Source organism: Tachypleus tridentatus, chromosome 7 (genome assembly GCF_004210375.1).
Source record: "Tachypleus tridentatus isolate NWPU-2018 chromosome 7, ASM421037v1, whole genome shotgun sequence".
NCBI classification, from domain to species: Eukaryota; Metazoa; Arthropoda; class Merostomata; order Xiphosura; family Limulidae; genus Tachypleus; species Tachypleus tridentatus.
The window spans coordinates 43,694,611-43,712,398 of record NC_134831.1 but is presented as its reverse complement, the minus strand read 5'-3'; the positions used below and the strand labels follow the sequence as shown (position 1 = coordinate 43,712,398).

The following is a 17,788-nucleotide window of genomic DNA, read 5'->3' as shown; positions in this document are numbered from 1 at the left end:
CATTGACTTTGCTGCTTTTTGGCCCATATGGTTTGACATTTGGCCTCCTTGTGTACCATGTATTAACAGCCTTCTTTGGGTAAAAGTGCTCTGATCTGTGCCTAAAACAGATGTGTCCAGATCAAAGTTTCAGTTGCCCTTCATGTAGGGCTCATCATGTTTCAAACCTTGAAACATTTTTTTTTTTTGCTCAGACTTGAACCAGTCACATCTCCAACCTTCCACTGTCTCAAGTTTTGAATTACAATTTTATTTCTTACATTGTATAGTACCAGATTTTAAATTTTTTCTACTTTCTGGACCAACCTCCATGTCAAGAGGCACATCCTCAACATGATCAGAACAAGAAGCATCACTACAGGAGGGCTGCAGGCTAATAAAAAAGAATATTATGTTACTTTATAATAACCAAATTTCAATTCATAACACAGCTTAAGTCAGGCTAGTTGCACTTACACATAGGCTTAGTTTATCAAAACTTTAAGAAAGCATCTGTGGCCATCACTCATATCAGAATTTAACATCTAAACACAACAAATTCATCCAACTAGAAAGGAAAGATTATTTATATAGTAGCATATAAGGATAATGTTTGAACTACATTGTACAACTAAATAACAGCTTTCAGAATCTAAATTCCCCAGTGAAATGTTCTAAGTTCTTTCAAATTTCATGCCCCAAATGACCTTTGACTTGAGAATTCTATATAACTTTTATGCATCTCTATACATTTATTAGTTTGTCTAACTATGAGAATGATCAGACAAAATCCATGGAGGAGAAACTTAAAGGCATAATTTCAACCTTCAAAATTCAACTCTAGCATGTCCGACTACTTGACCAAGATTGACGAAAATAAGTTGCACAGTCTTTGAACAGCAACCATTTGAAAATATTGATGTACAGACAGACAGATGGATACAAACATGCATTGTCATAATGCATCGTCTGCATTATGTTTCCAAAAAATACTACTACTAGTATTTTTTGTGAAACTTCTGATGTAGGCTAGTGCTGATAAACAGTAAATTACACCTACACTACAGTGATTATAACTTGTAAATCTTGCATTGTTATACATTGAATTCTGCAATTCACTACTTGTGATTCAGTAACATTAACCGTAGCTAGCTAATGTAGTAGGCCTAAGCCTTTGTTGCATTTGCACATAAAATTTATCAAGCTGAATTATTGACATATTCTATTTTCCTTCATTTTCTAAAAAAATCAGGATGTAATCTGCATAATTACCAAAGGAAACAAATGTTCCAATTTCATGGCATGCTCACACTTCACTTTAACAAGCAGACTTTGATCATCATGTATTTCTGCCACTGTGAACGTTTGTATAAGCTTTCAAGATTTGTTTTGTTGAGTGCTGATTTAGATAGCTTGCTACTACCAAGAACCTGTGGTATGGTATGATTTATCAAACTGCAAAAATGTTTTACTGTCAAAAAACTTCACTCCCTCCACTATGTGTATTTTATGTGATATATTGTTTGTAACAAAGTACTTTCTGTAGGTTGTAAGTCTAGTGTCTGTGAACCCCAGTGGCATTACATTTATTGCAGTACACAGTAGAAATTTAGACTGGGAGAGCATGACAGCCAAAGGGATATTGAGGGTGACAATCATGGCCGTGGATTTTGGGGATTTTCTGAGGGCACAATGACCATTTTAAAAAAATATGCGGCAATTGCCATCATGAATATCCTGTCATAGAATATCAAAGTATTTGAAATGTTGCTGTTATGTTTGTTTATTTTTAAGCATAAAACCTCATAATAGATGGTGCTCTCCATCAGTAGTGACTCAATGGTAGATCTAAGGGATTATAAAGCTAAAAGCTGGGTTTCAATACCCATTGTGAGAAAAGCATATTTAGCCCATAATGTAGCTTTGCACTTAACTACAAATAAACAAACATATGTAACATCTTTGTAAATGCTTTGTAATATAAGGGTTATGATTTGGATGTCTGTTGGTACTAAATTTCTGTCTTTTTCTGTGTTAATGCAAAACTACTAAGGCTCTTTGCAGATGTCATTAATTTTAAATTACTTATTAGGGTGAAGTCAACCTCCAATTTTTTTATTACTTAACTATTGAATAAAGTGTAAATTCACTGTTTTTTGGTGTTGATTTTTTGCATTTTGTTATGTTTTCAATTTATAGCTTCATAAGTGTATTTTTTAATATTGTATAATTAAGTAAACATATGAAGTAGGGATCCAGATTCACATCTATTTTTGTTTCAGAAATTTGTAACAGTGTTGACAAGAATTTAGTGGAGAAATTTGTGGAGCAAACCTTCATACACTTTTCCAGAAATAATAACCTCTTAATTTTTATAATAGGCATAAGTTTAGATGAAGAGTCTAAGGAGTCTCAGGAATTAATATCTTTATCTAATTTTTTGTAAGTAGGCAAAAATATAGGGGGGGGGGGCAGAAATCTGAACCACCTTTATTTATTCTATTCTTTTAGAAATTAATACAAAACAATGAATAGTATCAAAGAGAAATACTAGAGTTCAGTGTTTTATTTGATTGCTTTTTTAGTTTTTGTACAAGCTTTCTTCAGTTTCTCTAATGTTACCATAGTTATACTTCACAGCAATCCAGTTATGGCTTCAGTTGATAACTGATTGTTTCTAAACAAATGTAACAATATAAATGTAAATTAAACATTGCCACTGTAAATTTTTGCACCTTGGCTTTTTTAAGTCACTAACAATATGTGTATGCTATAAACTTTATAGAATTTTCATCAAATTCTATATTGCTTAGGACGTGTAGATCATATAATGTATACATATCACTAAATCCATTTTTCATTATTTGGTAGTTGCAATGCTCTTGAGGAAAATCTTTTCTTATTTACTGACGTTGAAGATAAGGGAAAATGCAAGTGCTATGACTGTATAAGTAACAAATTTAAATTGAAAACAGGTGTCCTGTTTAGAAATGTTAAAATATGAATTTAGATATAAATATCATAATTTTTTCTAAATAGTAGTGTTTAATTACAATTACAAAATAAATTTAAAATGTTTGTTTTCAATCACTTATTTTTGTATCAATTGTATTACTTACTAGTAATAAAGATATAAGCTTTGAAATTATTGGAATATATAGGCTTTCTAGTTGATTTTATTTTTATCAATACAAATTTATTAGTTTTAATGTGATGAAATTTGTAGCAAAAATTATGCAGAATGCTTATTGTATTTTCAGGTTGTTACAGATTTTTTATCATCTTACATGTATGATACAGTTTCATGTACAATAGTTTAGGATGAGAAGAATAACTTAATCCTAAATAATTTGGCTTAAAGACAGGACTTCCTCTGTCTTTTCACATATTTTCCACAAATTTGTAAAGCAATTTTGTGTGTTAATTCTAAGTACTTAATGTAACAAACATTTTTTGAGATTCATATTTTGTCATATTCTTACATTTATTTAAAGTAATTCATAAAGAAAAAAATTAATATTTTAATTTTTGCACAAAAAACTTGTTGATTTTTTTTGCAATATTTTTCTACCCATCCTAAAGAGTAACTTTTTTAGTAAGAACCTATCACTCTTTGAGAATATTTCAGCCATTTCTTGATTTTCAAGCCTTTTATTTAGTTTTGTTACAGGCTTTGGTTTTAACCTTAACATGGTGCTTTATCAAATGGTTTTTCAATTACTAGTTAAAAAAAGCTTTGATAGCAGCTATAAAGAAAGTTTAAGCATGATTGGATGGAGCAATAATTAGACTGTCATATATATTAATAAATATATAGATTTAAGAAGTTTTTGTGTTTGGTTTTCTTAGATATTCCTTTATTTGTGTGTTAAATTATATATGAAAGCCACAAAAATTGTCTTCAGTGAGAAGCTATCAGATAACCTGAGATAAAGTAGGTTAGTTATACAGTTTAGAGATGAGTTGAATAGGTGACAAAGAAAACTTTAAAAGTTTAACATAGTAACAGGTGTACAATGTTTGGCAAAGATTTTACCATCATATTTATTAGTTTATCTTAAAGCAGGAATATAAATATTATGAAGCAAAGAACTTGCATGACTGGAGGTTGTTTATAGCTTAATAAAGGTATTTTGTTGATGTTTGGTTTTTGTTTAAATACTGTTTTAATTTTTTAATAAATACACTATGGTTTTATTATAATATTTGTAAACTTTTTTATTATGTTTAACAGATAAAATAAAAATGTCATAAAATCTGATAAGTTTTCCTCGTAAGTATGGTAGCAATTACAAAATATTGTGATGACTCAATTCTTTACTGAATATATGGTAAAAATCTGAAAAGGCTGAACAGCTGGTGACATGGTCAAACTGTAGTCTGAAGTAGGGCTATTTTTAGCTAAATCATAAAAATTTGCATGCAACTAAATTTTTTTACAGGAGATCTAATAGACTTTTAATTATGACAATTGCTGATTTATCAACTGATATGTTATAGGAAATTTGAAAACAAAATGCAGCTTTGTATCATATTAAGTCTTAGAGCTATGGCTTATTAAATAAACCTATGTTTTTTATGATTTTGGATTTTCAGGTGATTTTACAGCCTCACTATGAAAATCCTAAGAGAGATCAACTTGGTTTGAGACCATTTTTGAATTCTGTGAGATTAATTCAGTCAGTGTAGCAAATTTCAGCCTTCTACCACCATTACTCTTGCAGCTTTAAGCAGCCAAAGTTGCCTGAAAATGAATTCACCAAAAATAACAAAAAATTAAATTTTACAGGGCTGTAAATTAGAGACTATTAGAGATATTGAGTTACTCTTTGGCAGTTTTTCATTATATGGGTAGATGAGCACATGTGAATTTTTTCAAGGCATTCTGAGGGTGTCACTTGGAAAATTTTCCAAAATCTGGATGATTTGAAATGGAATGACCCATAAGCCTCTCCATTCACATTCATTGTGCTACAGTTCATCACAATAAAGTGAGTATCCACTGCTGGAGTACTAGCTTTTCTTAGAGTGCTTGATACATGATGGTATTTATTTAGGTTTTGGAAATTGCTGTATCAACCAGAAAATGTTGCCCTACTATGCATTCTTGTACACTCATACCACACAGTACCCAATCAAAAAAAGAGCTAGTATGACCACCACACACTTGAGCATAAACTGCTCTACACTTCAAGTCAAGCTCCCCAGTAGCACAGTGATATGTCTGTGGACTCTCACCACTAGAAATTGGGTTTCCATACTTGTGGGGAGCAGAGCACAGGTAGCTCATTTTGTAGCTTTGTCCTTAATTCCAAAACAATTAACTTTATGTTAAAGGCTATATCTGAATCAGGCTTTGTTGGCATTACTGGAACTAAAGCCACAGCTCATTGCATACCCTCATGAATGTATTGTGTAGTCATTTGGGATGGAAGGGTTTGTCTATCTTGCTGTGAAACAACTTGTGTGCAATTTGTGAGGAAATTCTCCAATAGCCCATAACCATAGTATATGATTGGGTTTTTCCAGGTGGAGACACTGGCTGCAGTTATTGTAGTACTATAGTTGTAGAATGTGCCTTCCTGTGTCAATGGGGAAGATCTATCTGCAGAATTGCTCAAGTTCTAAATGTCCTCCAGATAATACATCCTGAAAAAATATAGGTTTGACACTGTTATGTGTGACAGTTGAACATTTTCAAAATCCTAGGGAGTCAGTGGGAGGTTAGCTCCAAAAATTTCTTAATAAGTGGATGGTGGAAAAAAAATGTATATATTCTAATGTAGGTAATTTTAAATAGTGTTATATACCTCACTGCTAATACTATTTTTCTCTGTCTGGGTAGTGTAGTTTATGAAAATATATAAATAATTTTTTCCAGAGTACCTTACATATTTGTATAAATCTTTGTTTAATTAGCATAAGATTAGTCTGATTGCTTAACTTTATTTATTACCCAGGACAATGTACAAGTGTAATATTTCATTTAAAATATTTTCTAGGTATATTATTTAATTTATTTGATTATTTAAATTTTAATTAAATTTCTTTTATGTAGACATACCTTTAATTTCAAATACAGAAGTGATTTTTAAACACAACATGTATTTCACTAAACATCCAGTTAAAATAATTACATATGTTTATGCATATTTGTAGAAGACTCAGGGGTAATATTTTCTTCCTACAATTTTAAATAGATTTTTTAAACATTTAAACAGCTTTTACAGAAAATGAAGGGTAAATCATTATTATTTGCAAATGGTTTGGATCACCTGTGTTTACAATTGTATAGCACATAATCATACACAGTAATCAAAATAATACCAACTGTATGCATTCAGTTCATAATATTTACATATAGGTTTTGACAGTTTAATAGATTGTTCATTTAAGCTGTCACATTTAGTTACCAGTAATATATATAATCAATCTATTGTAAAATGTAATGTAGTGCTGATAAATGGAATGCATGACAGGATGACTGTCATGACTTATTTGTAAAAACTTTATGCATTCAGCAGTTAGTGTATACGTTGTGTATGTACATATACAAATCATGCAATAGAAAAGAATGTCATTTTGAATAATTAATCAGCGACTTGCTGACACGTATAAACAAAATTATTTAATATGTAAATGTAATTGTACATAAACAGATACACCTACATATTCTCACTTGTAACTGAGTTTGTACATAGAAATATAGTTATTAACCACATGTTATCTCCCACAACACAAGTTGAATATAGGCATGATATGATTGGTATAATTTGCCTTGTATGTATGTGTGCTGTGCAAAATAATTGCTTACTTTCATCCCAGGATTCTTCAATTTCCACATCTCAATGGGTAACAGGATGGAGGGGTTTTAGAAAGGGGTAAACATGGTCTATAAAAGCATGACAGAAGCCAAGAGTAATAAAGAATGCACAACTACAAAAATCAGTATCAAAATAAAAGACACAAAAGCAATGTATATTAGTAGTAAAGAAAGTGAAAGCTGAAAGGCAAATAGGAAAGCATTTGGTGAGTTATGAAGTTATGATATATTTAGGAAAGCAAGGTTTAGCATACAGTAGTACTGAGGCTCGTGAAAGTAACATTTTGGTATTGTTCAAGCTGGTATCAAATCCCCAGTTTAATAAAGATATTTTTCTTTACATATATGGAATAAATGCTGTGGTCGGGCCTGGTAGAATGAAATCATGGAAATTATAACTTATAATGTACTTCATACTGTTGTGGAATTTGTTAATAACAACAATTTTTTTGTTAAATTAAACAATTAAACAAGGACTATTATTGTATGAATTAGACATTAATAAAGCTTGTGTGCAGAGTTATGATGGCATAAGTACAATGAAAGGTCAAAAAGTGGAGTAGAAGCACAAATTCTAAACAAACATCTAAAATGCATCTTCAACTACCATTCTGGTCAGGGACTGATCTTGATAGCCCAAGACATTGTAAATCCTCATTTGTGCTTTGTGGAATCCCAGAAAGTTCTATTAGAGGTGGTTGCATTTATTAAATATTCCCTTCTTAGATAAGCATCATATGAAGCCTATACGATGGATGATGTCCTTCCTGCCATTTTACGACCTCTGTTAAACATGTTTGGTTTTGCAGGACAATGCTATAATGCCATTTGTACCTCAACATGACAGTTAATTGAATTGACTAGAGGAAATCTGTAATGATACTGCATTGCCATTGAAGGTGCATGTGCAAGTTTGTATGTTTATTATTAATATGTAGAAGTTTAGTGTTTTTTTTATTTGAAGCTGTTTAAAATAACTTAGCTAGTGCACATTCTAATACAGTCACCTAATGTTTCAAGTTTTTCCATTCAAACATTGAAGACATGGCTTCACTTCTGCAGGGTGTTAATGATGCTGGCATTGTAACAGTTTTACAAGTTTGTTTTATTCACATCTAAAACTATAGGCATTTAAGAACTTGCATTACACAAAGGTGCAACTGTTACACAAACTATAGAAGCTGAATTTGAAAGTATGTACAAATCAGTGTTTGCAGCTGTTGTTGAATCAGTTTCTGTGAGATATTCTACAGGTAATTTGCATAATCTAGCAATTTATGTGCAAGCAATCAGAAACTGATAAATGTACAGCACTTGTCAAGATTAACTACTGCCATTAAAATCAAAGGAATGTGTGAAATATGAAATTGAATAAGTGCACACTGTCATCTTTAAGGACTTTCCAGATTCATAAAATATTTCCATACATTATTTTGAATAAGCAATGTGCAAAACTCCCATTCTGATGGACATTTATCCATCAGTATTCACATTGCTCAAAATCTATGTGGTGACACCAGTGATTAAATATACTGATGAAAGATCATTTTCTGCTCTATGGAAACTGAAAGTTTCTCATACCTCACCATGTCAGTTTCACATGAATCATCTTGCTTGTCTCCATATTCTGAAGAATAATGTAGATGAACTGGATTTGCCAAAAGTTATTAACAAATTTATTAGTCAGTACAATTCATCTGAATATGTTTTTTTCAATAAAAGTTTAATATGCACCAAGTATTTGTTTCTTGATATCACAATTTGGGCAACATGTACGTCAGATGGTTCCCCTTTCCCTTAAGCTCGATGGCTGTGTTATGGATTTAGGTCTTCAATGTGGTATGGAAGAATGTGGCTATTCACCATTCAGAAATAGCACAAACCTTCTCAATAGTGATATTCTTTGGTCACAGCACCAAAATATCTCCTTTTCTACTCTGTAATATTTTTCATACAGGTGTCCCTCTCATTCTAGTCAGTTAAGACCCACAAACTAGTGGTTTAGAAAATATCAAGTTATGAGATAGGTGTGTTTTTATGAAAAATATGAGTTCATAATAAATAAACCTGTTCATTGATAAGCACAAAGTTATTTAGTGATCTATCTGTTATGTGCACATCATAGATATCAAAACCCAATTTTTAGCAACATAATCTTTCAGTCTTACCACTGAACTACTCTGTGTATGAATGGAGTGAGAGGATATAATGATAGAGATGGTACACAAATGCACAAGTCACAAGCTTTATTTAACATACAGAAGGGCAACTTTTTGTGGATATGTTGAACTGATGAAAGAAGATTGAAGAAATCTTTAAATGTTTCTCTTACCATTTCACTGTGTTCTCCCTTGTAGCTATTGAAAATAACATTGAATCTAAAAAGTAAAATCTAATGTGGGATCACCCAGCTTTGAGCCAAATGCATAAAATGTATCATGAAAGTAATGATTTTGATTCACTTTTAAACTTGTTTCTGTATTAAGCTATATTCTGTTATATCACCAATGTTTTTATTAAAAACAAACTTTTTTTTAACCAATACAAGTTAACTGTTTTTTTAACCAACAGAGATTCTAAATTAAGAAATCAACAAATATTTTTTTGTTTTGTTGCCTATAATTTCATTTTGGCAGTATATAAATTAACAACAATTAGATAATACATTTGTTGCTAAGAAATATGAAGTTAACGTCTACAGCAAGTTCAAATTATAGCAACTTTCAGCAACCAGTATAAATACTATAAACAAAATTATAACAGTTAAAGTTCAAAGGTTGTTATTATCTAGATGGAGTTACACAAAGGTAAAAAAAATTATTTTTATAGGGACAAAACTGGCTTTATATAACAAAACATAATAGCTTAAGAGAGCCAGGCTTCTACATGACTCCACCACACAAACACCACTTTCATTCACTGTGATTCAAGTACAACGTTGTTGTAGTCCCTGATCAAATATTTTATTTGGCAACATTAAAGAAAAGTGTGTCTCACTCTGTTGCAGACATTTTTTTTGCAATAAGAAAACATGACTAATTTCCAATTAGTGAACTTGTATGTTGGGTGTACTGGAGGTAGGGAAGGAAAAATGATTTGTTTGAGGAACTCTGTATTCAACCTGAACTGAAATAAAATATATATATCATGACAACTTTTACAATTTGACTAAGTAAGAGTTAATGCATGGTACAGTCCAATACTATATGAAAAATATTTTTTAAACTAAGCAGAAACCACAGAAACATGCATTACTCTGTTTTTAGTGAAGTGTTATAGGTTACAAATGTTTCTTTAAATGTTAGTCTAAAATTGCAGGGATGTCTTTGTTCTTATGAGTTAACTTAGCTATGTCAAGAACCAAATTCAAACTGCACAGTGTAAGAACTGTTGCATATAGAAACATATTTTTTTCTTTACTTAACTTTCAAAATGTATTTTCACTCATTCTAAAAGCAAAGAAACAGTGCAAAACCAATCAAGATATTAATTCTTCTTTTGAAAAGCTAGAACAATAATTCTGTACTTTCAATGTCACTAAGTTGACTAAGCAGCAATATACTATAAAGGCAGGCAGTACTTCAGAAACAATACCAAACCAAAAATGTTTCATCCAAAATGAACCAACTTACAAACTTTATCATGTTTCAGTTGTTAGTAAGAATAATATTGTTTTTTTTTAAAGCTGTAGTAAAGAGTAAAAAAATCAGTCTATTAAATGTATTCTCAAGATGGCAGGTATGGGTGTTAAAACTTTAATTGAAATAAAGTACAGAACAACATTTCGACCTTTTCAGTTTATTTTCAGGTTAACAAAGAGAGTTTGTAACGTACTGTTGCTGGGCATATCTTAGGGATGAGAGTATGAATGGGTATTAGATTGTAGGGAGTGTTGCAGTTAAATGTAAGGTTGTTAATTAGTATAGGTATAAAGGTGTTTCTTTATATTGGTTCAATTTTGGTTTGAGTCCTTGTATAAGTAGGAATTTTTTGATTTTGTGTTTTTATTTGTTTTCCTACTTAGTATGTTGGTGTTTTTTGTGGTTATGCTTATTTGATCTTCAGTGTTCAAAAACATGTGAAGGTGTTTTGTTTTTTTTTTTTTAATATGGTTTCCATTTTCTGCTTGTTTCTTCAATATAAGTTATGGTGTTGACAAATACAACATCAACATTATTTATAAAATACAATGTAAATATTGTGTTTGTCAGTGTAGTTTTAACATTGTATGGACCTTAGTACCTGGTTTCTGAATAAATTTAGTGTTTACTGGAATGTTTTGTTTTTTTATAAGTTAGTTCCTAAATGTTGGTTATTTGTTCACTAATATGAGAAATATATGGTATGCAGTAGTGTAAGGTTTTATACTTTGTTGTTTCTTGGAATTTATTATTATTTGTTGTTGATCTAGGTGTGTGTGTGTGTAAGTTTTTCAATAATTTTTTGAGGAAATTTATTGATCTTTATGGAGTGTTGTTTTATTTTTTGATTTCATCATTAATTTTATTGGGCGATCATAGTTTTGTGGCTGTGTTTATTTGGTTTTTTAATATCTTGAGGTTTTGTTTCATGTGCTGGGGTCACAAGGAATGTATAGTTCAGTATGGTGAGTTCCTGAGGATTTCTGTTTTAAATTGTGTATCGGTTCTTGTGATATTGAGGTTGAGAAATACCATTTGGTTAGTTTCCTCATGTTCACGTGTGAACTTAATGTTGGGGTGTATGGAGTTAACATGGTTGAAAAAACTAAATGTGTCCTGTAGATGTGAATCCAGAAACTGTATCATCAACATGTTTGTACCAGTATAGTGGTGGGTGTAAGACTGAATTTATTGCTTGAGATTCAATGTGTCATAAAAATGTTGGCTAGAACTGGTGACAAAGGATTCACCACGCTTAAGCCATTTATTTGTAGGTACCTTTGGCCATTGAACATAAAGTTAGTTTTGGTGGTAGTAAATTCTATTTGTTGTTGTGGGTGTGTATTAATGGGTTGGGGTCTTGGATATAAAGTTCTGAAGCTATCTTGCAGGTTTTGGTAGTTGGGAATTCTACGAAGAGGGAGATTATATCAAAACAGGCCATTAAGGCTTGATGGTTTAGTTGGTCAAAAATAGATTTAAAGTTAAAGGATTTGTATGTATCTGATAAGATGTTAATCATTTTTTGATTGTACTTATTTGTGTTCATTATGACAATAGCATTGCATTTGTATGCTTTTAGAATTTAGATGTTGTTGTCTTGTTTTAGGTTTATAGAATTAATATCTTTCCATGTATGTTTTTTTTAGCTTTCTTTTCTGTAAAATTAAGTTGATGATTTTGTGTGAGAATACTTTGAAAAAATTGTTTAAGATACTGTTTTGAGGTGTTTCCAGGAAGTAGATGTTTTCAGTTCTACTTGGAAAGATTTGTTGTTGATTGAATTTTTAATACCCATACCAGCTATCCTGAGAAAACATTTTTGCTTTAAGTGGGTTTCTTGTCATTATGAAGGTATGTTAAATAGTGAGATTAGTCAAAATATCTACTGCAAACATGTTTTATGGTACATTCTTCTTCTCCTGATAATATATTTTATGACAATCTTTGTGTGTGGCTTTTGAAAGTGAGTACTTGCAAGCTTTGTGCTATACAGGCCCTAATTCTTCTGGCCTTAACTTATCATCAGGCAAATTTTTTTCTTGATTTTATGTCTTTGAAAATCCATCAATCCTATCAATTTTTTCCCCTACCTACTTTTTTCATCTTTATATTATTCTATCTACTTTTCTACAAGTAATGTTTACCTTCCACTTTTTTTTCTTAGGCATTCCACCTATATATAGGCTAGGGCATTTGCTATCTTCAGTTTTTTTTCCTTTACACATTTCTTCTTTTCTTTTGGGATGTTCTTTGGTGGGACACTGATGTTTGTTGACCATCCACTGCTAATAGGAACTTAGGGTCAAGTCTTTTTCTCCACTGGTCAATTTTTGGGTCTCATCTCATACATTTAGCATTATGTAGGGTATCTGTCATGCTATAGTCAATTTTTTTTAGTTGATCTTTTGTTTCATTCTGAGATATTGTAATCTTTATTCTTTTACACATCTGGCAATTTCCTGTTCTTTACCTGCCCTACTTGTGGATTTTCTCCATTTTGTCTTGTATGCTCAATACTGATTGAGATTCTCTATCAATTGGTTCTGCCTCAATTGCTTTTTGGGATTTTTTCCATTTTCATATGTATTATTTTATCATACTTGGAAAGGCTATTTCTGTCTAAAATGCTCACAGTACATTTTTATTTTCCATTTTTCAGGATGCTATCTTAGGGTTTTTTTTCACCACATATTTTGGTTCCAGTTTCATGCCTTGCCCTTTGGATTTGTTTCAGTTCCATGTGTCTTTTGTGGGATGGTTATTCTTTTACCCGACTTTCACATTTTTGGGGATGTCTAACTCCTTCCAAATGGTGGTAGTCTTAACATACTTGTATACTCTTTCCAGAGTCAGCTTGGATAGATGAATATGTTTTTACTGTTCCAAACCTCACATTCTAATTTTATGTATTTTGACAGTGAGCTGTCAAAATTGTAGTTCACTATTTTAGTTGAAATTTCTCATCCTACCCCTCTTGTGGATGTCAGTTCCCAGTGGCTGGCTTTTAGTTTAGAGGTGAACTAATCAACATAAGTCCTTACACGTGTGATTACAGATGCTTTTATTCCCTTACTCTGTTATACTCTTGTTACTCCACTTGTGTTGTGGGTCACTGTGGAGGTACTTATGAATTCATGGGGTTCTTACCCTTCTGCTATCCCTTGATGTTCTTATTATTCTGGAGATGTTCCTGCACTTGCAGTGATTCCTGTAATTTCAAGTGAGATGGTTCATATTACACATGTAGCAACCATAGTGAAACTTGATAATGAAGAACTCACTTTTAAGAAAATAAAAGTTTTGGGAAGACGTGACTGAGTAATGAAAAAACTTTATTATACGGGTATGATATTTGGACAAGTGAAATTAAGATGAACAACAGAATATACCATTTATGAACCACAAAAATCAGTGTATGTGTATATATATTACATGTATCTGTAAATTATTTACATGTAAAACTACATCTGAACCAAATACCTTAATATAAATAGAGAGAAAAAGCAACAAGAAGTATATACAAAAAGTAATTACATGAATTCTTGCCAGTGGAGTCAGTGCATCTTTACCTTTAACTGTGTTGTTAATAACAGTATTGATACAGAAATGACTACTGGTTGTGATAACTTAGCTAAACTATAAAAGTTTTGTATTTATTTTAAACAAGCTTTAGCTTTGTTAACAGTTTTTTGTCAATATATGATGAAATGCAATGAGTCAGAAAGAGATTTAATCCATTTAGGCTACACCTAATACACAAAGAAAATACAACAAAAACTCCAACTTGTAAAAGCTCTTTTTATGCTCATATGCCTAACTAACCAATTGTTTTAATAATTTATAATTACTGCACAATCACACTTTTGCAGGAGTTCATAACAAGTAAAAAACAAGTTGTTAATCAACAGTTATGCATATAATGTCTTCCAAAAATAAAACCAGTTATCTAAGTTATTAAAATCTGTGTATCCAATCTGTTTGTTCCTTTACTCATGCAAAAAAGTACCAGGAAGGCTGTGTAAACACCCAACAATATTGATGATTTGAATTCAGTATCAACTGTGTATCTCATCTCAAGTTGTGCCCCAGCATGGCCAAGTGGTTTAAGGTGCTTGACTCGTAATCTGAAGGTCACAGGTTTGAACCTCTGTCACACCAAACATGTTTCCCCTTTTGACCTTGTGGGAGTTATAATATGATGGTTAATCCTACTATTTGTTGGTAAAAGAGTAGCCCAAGAGTTGACAGTGAGTAGTGATGAGTAACTGGCTTTCATCTATTTTCCCACTGCTAAACTAGAGATAGTTAGTACAGATAGCTCTTGTGTAGTTTGGCACAAAATTCTAAAACAAACATCTCAAGTGGCTTAAATCAGTCAGTCTTTTAAACATGTTAGTGTCTTTCTTGTAGTAAAAGGACCAAACATGCTTGTATATAACTGATAATGAATTCTTACCAGAGGTCAGAATATTATTCAATATAATAATAACACTAGTAAACTCTTTTTATTCTGTGAATGCAGAATTTTCATTTCCACAACTTTATTCAAAATTGGAAACATAACAATGCACCAAAAATATAAATCTTCATCCACTATATCTGTACATTTCAAACAAATAATTCAGTATTACACAAATATCTATTTATATGAATTTGTTGGAAGAATACTTTGAGTAGAATTCAGCAATATACTTCATGAATTTAATGTTTTACTGTTTATTTAGTCAGCTGTTGCCATGAGTGTGGACTTACGAACAAGAACTACAGTTGAACCTATTAACAAGAATGTTGTAGAGCTTCATCTACCTGACTTACAAGTTACCAGTGAGTGGCTCATTGAAGATATCATGAGGATACCAGTCACTTCAAATGGTTGGTCTCCATGTCTTTTCTGCTTCATTCTTAGGTTGAGAGAATATACACATTCAGTTGTGTTTCAGATTTACTGTACTTGTGTGTGTAAATATCAAATTGCAATTTTATTAGATCAATGTAGTTATCTCTTAACTCAAAGGAAATTGATTACAAAGGTAACAACTTAAATTTTTTTACTTTAGAAAAAACTGCAGTAAAATAGGTTAAGATATTTTAATTTTAAAGAAAAACAGTGTATTTATGTAATTTTCCATTATAATTAAATGCAAATTTCTTATCATTTGGAACTATAACGCATGGTTACAGAATTTTTAAATTAATATTTTATTATGTAATTGTGTCTGTATTACTACTGATTATTATAAGAATCATTCTATTTGGGAATATTTATACTCTTTATCTGTGAATACAGTTGTACATGTACACTGTTCTTGTAACTTCTCTCACCATCACACCCCCTCCCAGAGGGTTGTCTTTGTTCATCTTGCCAGTAACAACTTGTATCTATCTGGTCTCCTCTAATACTATGGGGATACTTTTTTTTCTAACCTGTGAACTTCCTTCATGGCTTATCATTGAGTCACATAATGTCTATCTCTCTCTTCACTTCTTTTTTCCTGCACATTCTGCTTCTTACAACATCCACTATCTTGAGGAGCTCTTGGTTTTGAATTTCATAGAAAAAGTCATTGTTCTGTTCCAGATAACTGTTTCTATCTCTTAGTTGTCACTAATATTGGGGATTGAAATTCCCACATTGTTCTTCTTCTTTTAACCACTTTTGATGATTCTTTAGAATCTGGTGAAGGGACTTCTTTCTCTTAACACGTTGTTTCTTCCAGTCTTTCATTGAACATGGTCCATGCTTTGGATGCTTCTCTTCATTTTGAATAGCTCTGTCATCACAAAGTATCTGTTGATTTATCCAACAAGATATAGTTTGACATTTATTTTGCTCTTTATATTTTCCTTTGGGTCATAAGGGCTTTCACTTGCCCCATTCACAATCTTGGATTTTGTTTCTATTCCTTATTGGATCATTGACTACTTTTTCATTTTACCTGGTGGACCTCTTCTACAGTCTAATTTTATTTTCTTGTTTGTTCTTCACTCTGACTCTTATTTGATCTACTTTAGAGTTTTTTTTTCCCTTCCAACCTCATTTGGGCTTATCCTTCATCATATTTCTGTGAGTCAGGAAGTCTGTTCATCTTGTCACTTTTGATTCCTTATTCCAAACCCAAATGCCCTGGTTGTAGACACACTCAGCTTCTATTAGTTCTTTTCTGTGTGTGTTTCCTGCAATTCACCTTTCTCAGTGTGTCTTGGTTATGTTCCACAGTTGTCCTTGTTGGTAACATTTTATTGGCCAGCTCTGTCTTGATTTCCTTCTCTTTTCCAACTAAGATCTTAAGCATTTCATCTTATTTAATTATTTAGGGTCCTCTTGCTTCAACATTCAACATTACTTTTACATGTAGAAGCATCATATTTTCATCTTTGTACATGATATTGTCTACTACTTGCTTGTTGGGCAGTTTCTTACATTCATTCTTATTTTATACAGCCTCTTAGTGTGGATTCCTGTACATGGTGAGGGGACCTCCCAGGGAAAGTTCTGTTTTTTCAGTTTACCTTTTCTGGAATCTAAACATCCACCCAGTGACCCGTGAAGGGGAGGAGAGAATCCTGGTGGTTGAGGGGTCTAACCCTAACACACCACTTTGGCCTTGAATTCCTGTAGACAGGCAGCCTTGGGGTGGCCCCCTTGAATCAATCAACTGGTCCACTTGGGCTAGGATCAACCAAATAGCAGTGTTGGATGTCTTCAACAGGTGTTGTGGACATTGTATCTGATGCTTGTGTTTGGGTATAGTGCTCACAAAACCTTAGTGTTGCTGCAGTGTCCTTATTTGGCTTTTTAGTATGTCTTTTCACAGGGCTCCATGGTGAGTGGGGTCAGTGGGAACTGAAATATTTCTTTTTTTATTATGGATCTTCTCATTAAAAACTTAAATAAAATAGTGAAAAAAAACAGTCCATAAGTAAACAACCACATCTTGAAGATTCTAAGTAGCAATCTTAAACATCTGTAACACCTGTTGTACCTCATTTTCTTATACTACATTATATTTTAGACAAAGCTTTAGGGCAAATGTTTTCCTTTTCATTCAGAAGGAACTAGAGGGACTTGCAAGCTCTCCAAAGTTAGTAAAATGGCTTCGATCTGGTGACGTATTGGTGTAAACATCCACATCTCAACACAGTGAACTCCTCTTGCATTCAACAGCAATTGGGAGTATGCCTATTGAGGTTACACCTCATGCTACTTTGAATTCATCACGAGGAGTTATTGCTGAGAGGGATATGAAGAACATCCCAGAGTCTGAGATTTTCTCTGGTTTCTCCACCCAAGGAGTTTCTGCAGTGAGGCGTATTTCCACTTGGAAAGATGGAATTATGATGA

General features: G+C 32.0%; 1 protein-coding gene across 5 annotated transcripts in view; it reads left to right on the top strand.

The window, feature by feature from the left end:
* Mvk (Mevalonate kinase) overlaps positions 1-17,788 on the top strand; it is a 65,442-nt gene that overhangs the window by 4,036 nt on the left and 43,618 nt on the right. For 4 of the 5 annotated variants that reach the window (XM_076511366.1, XM_076511363.1, XM_076511367.1 and 1 more), the window contains exon 2: positions 15,171-15,318. The exons of the other annotated variant lie outside the window; for it this stretch is intronic. In XM_076511366.1, coding sequence (XP_076367481.1) covers positions 15,183-15,318 — 136 coding nt within the window. In that variant the 5' untranslated portion in view covers positions 15,171-15,182. The remainder of the gene's footprint in view (positions 1-15,170; positions 15,319-17,788) is intronic. 5 annotated transcript variants of the gene reach the window in all.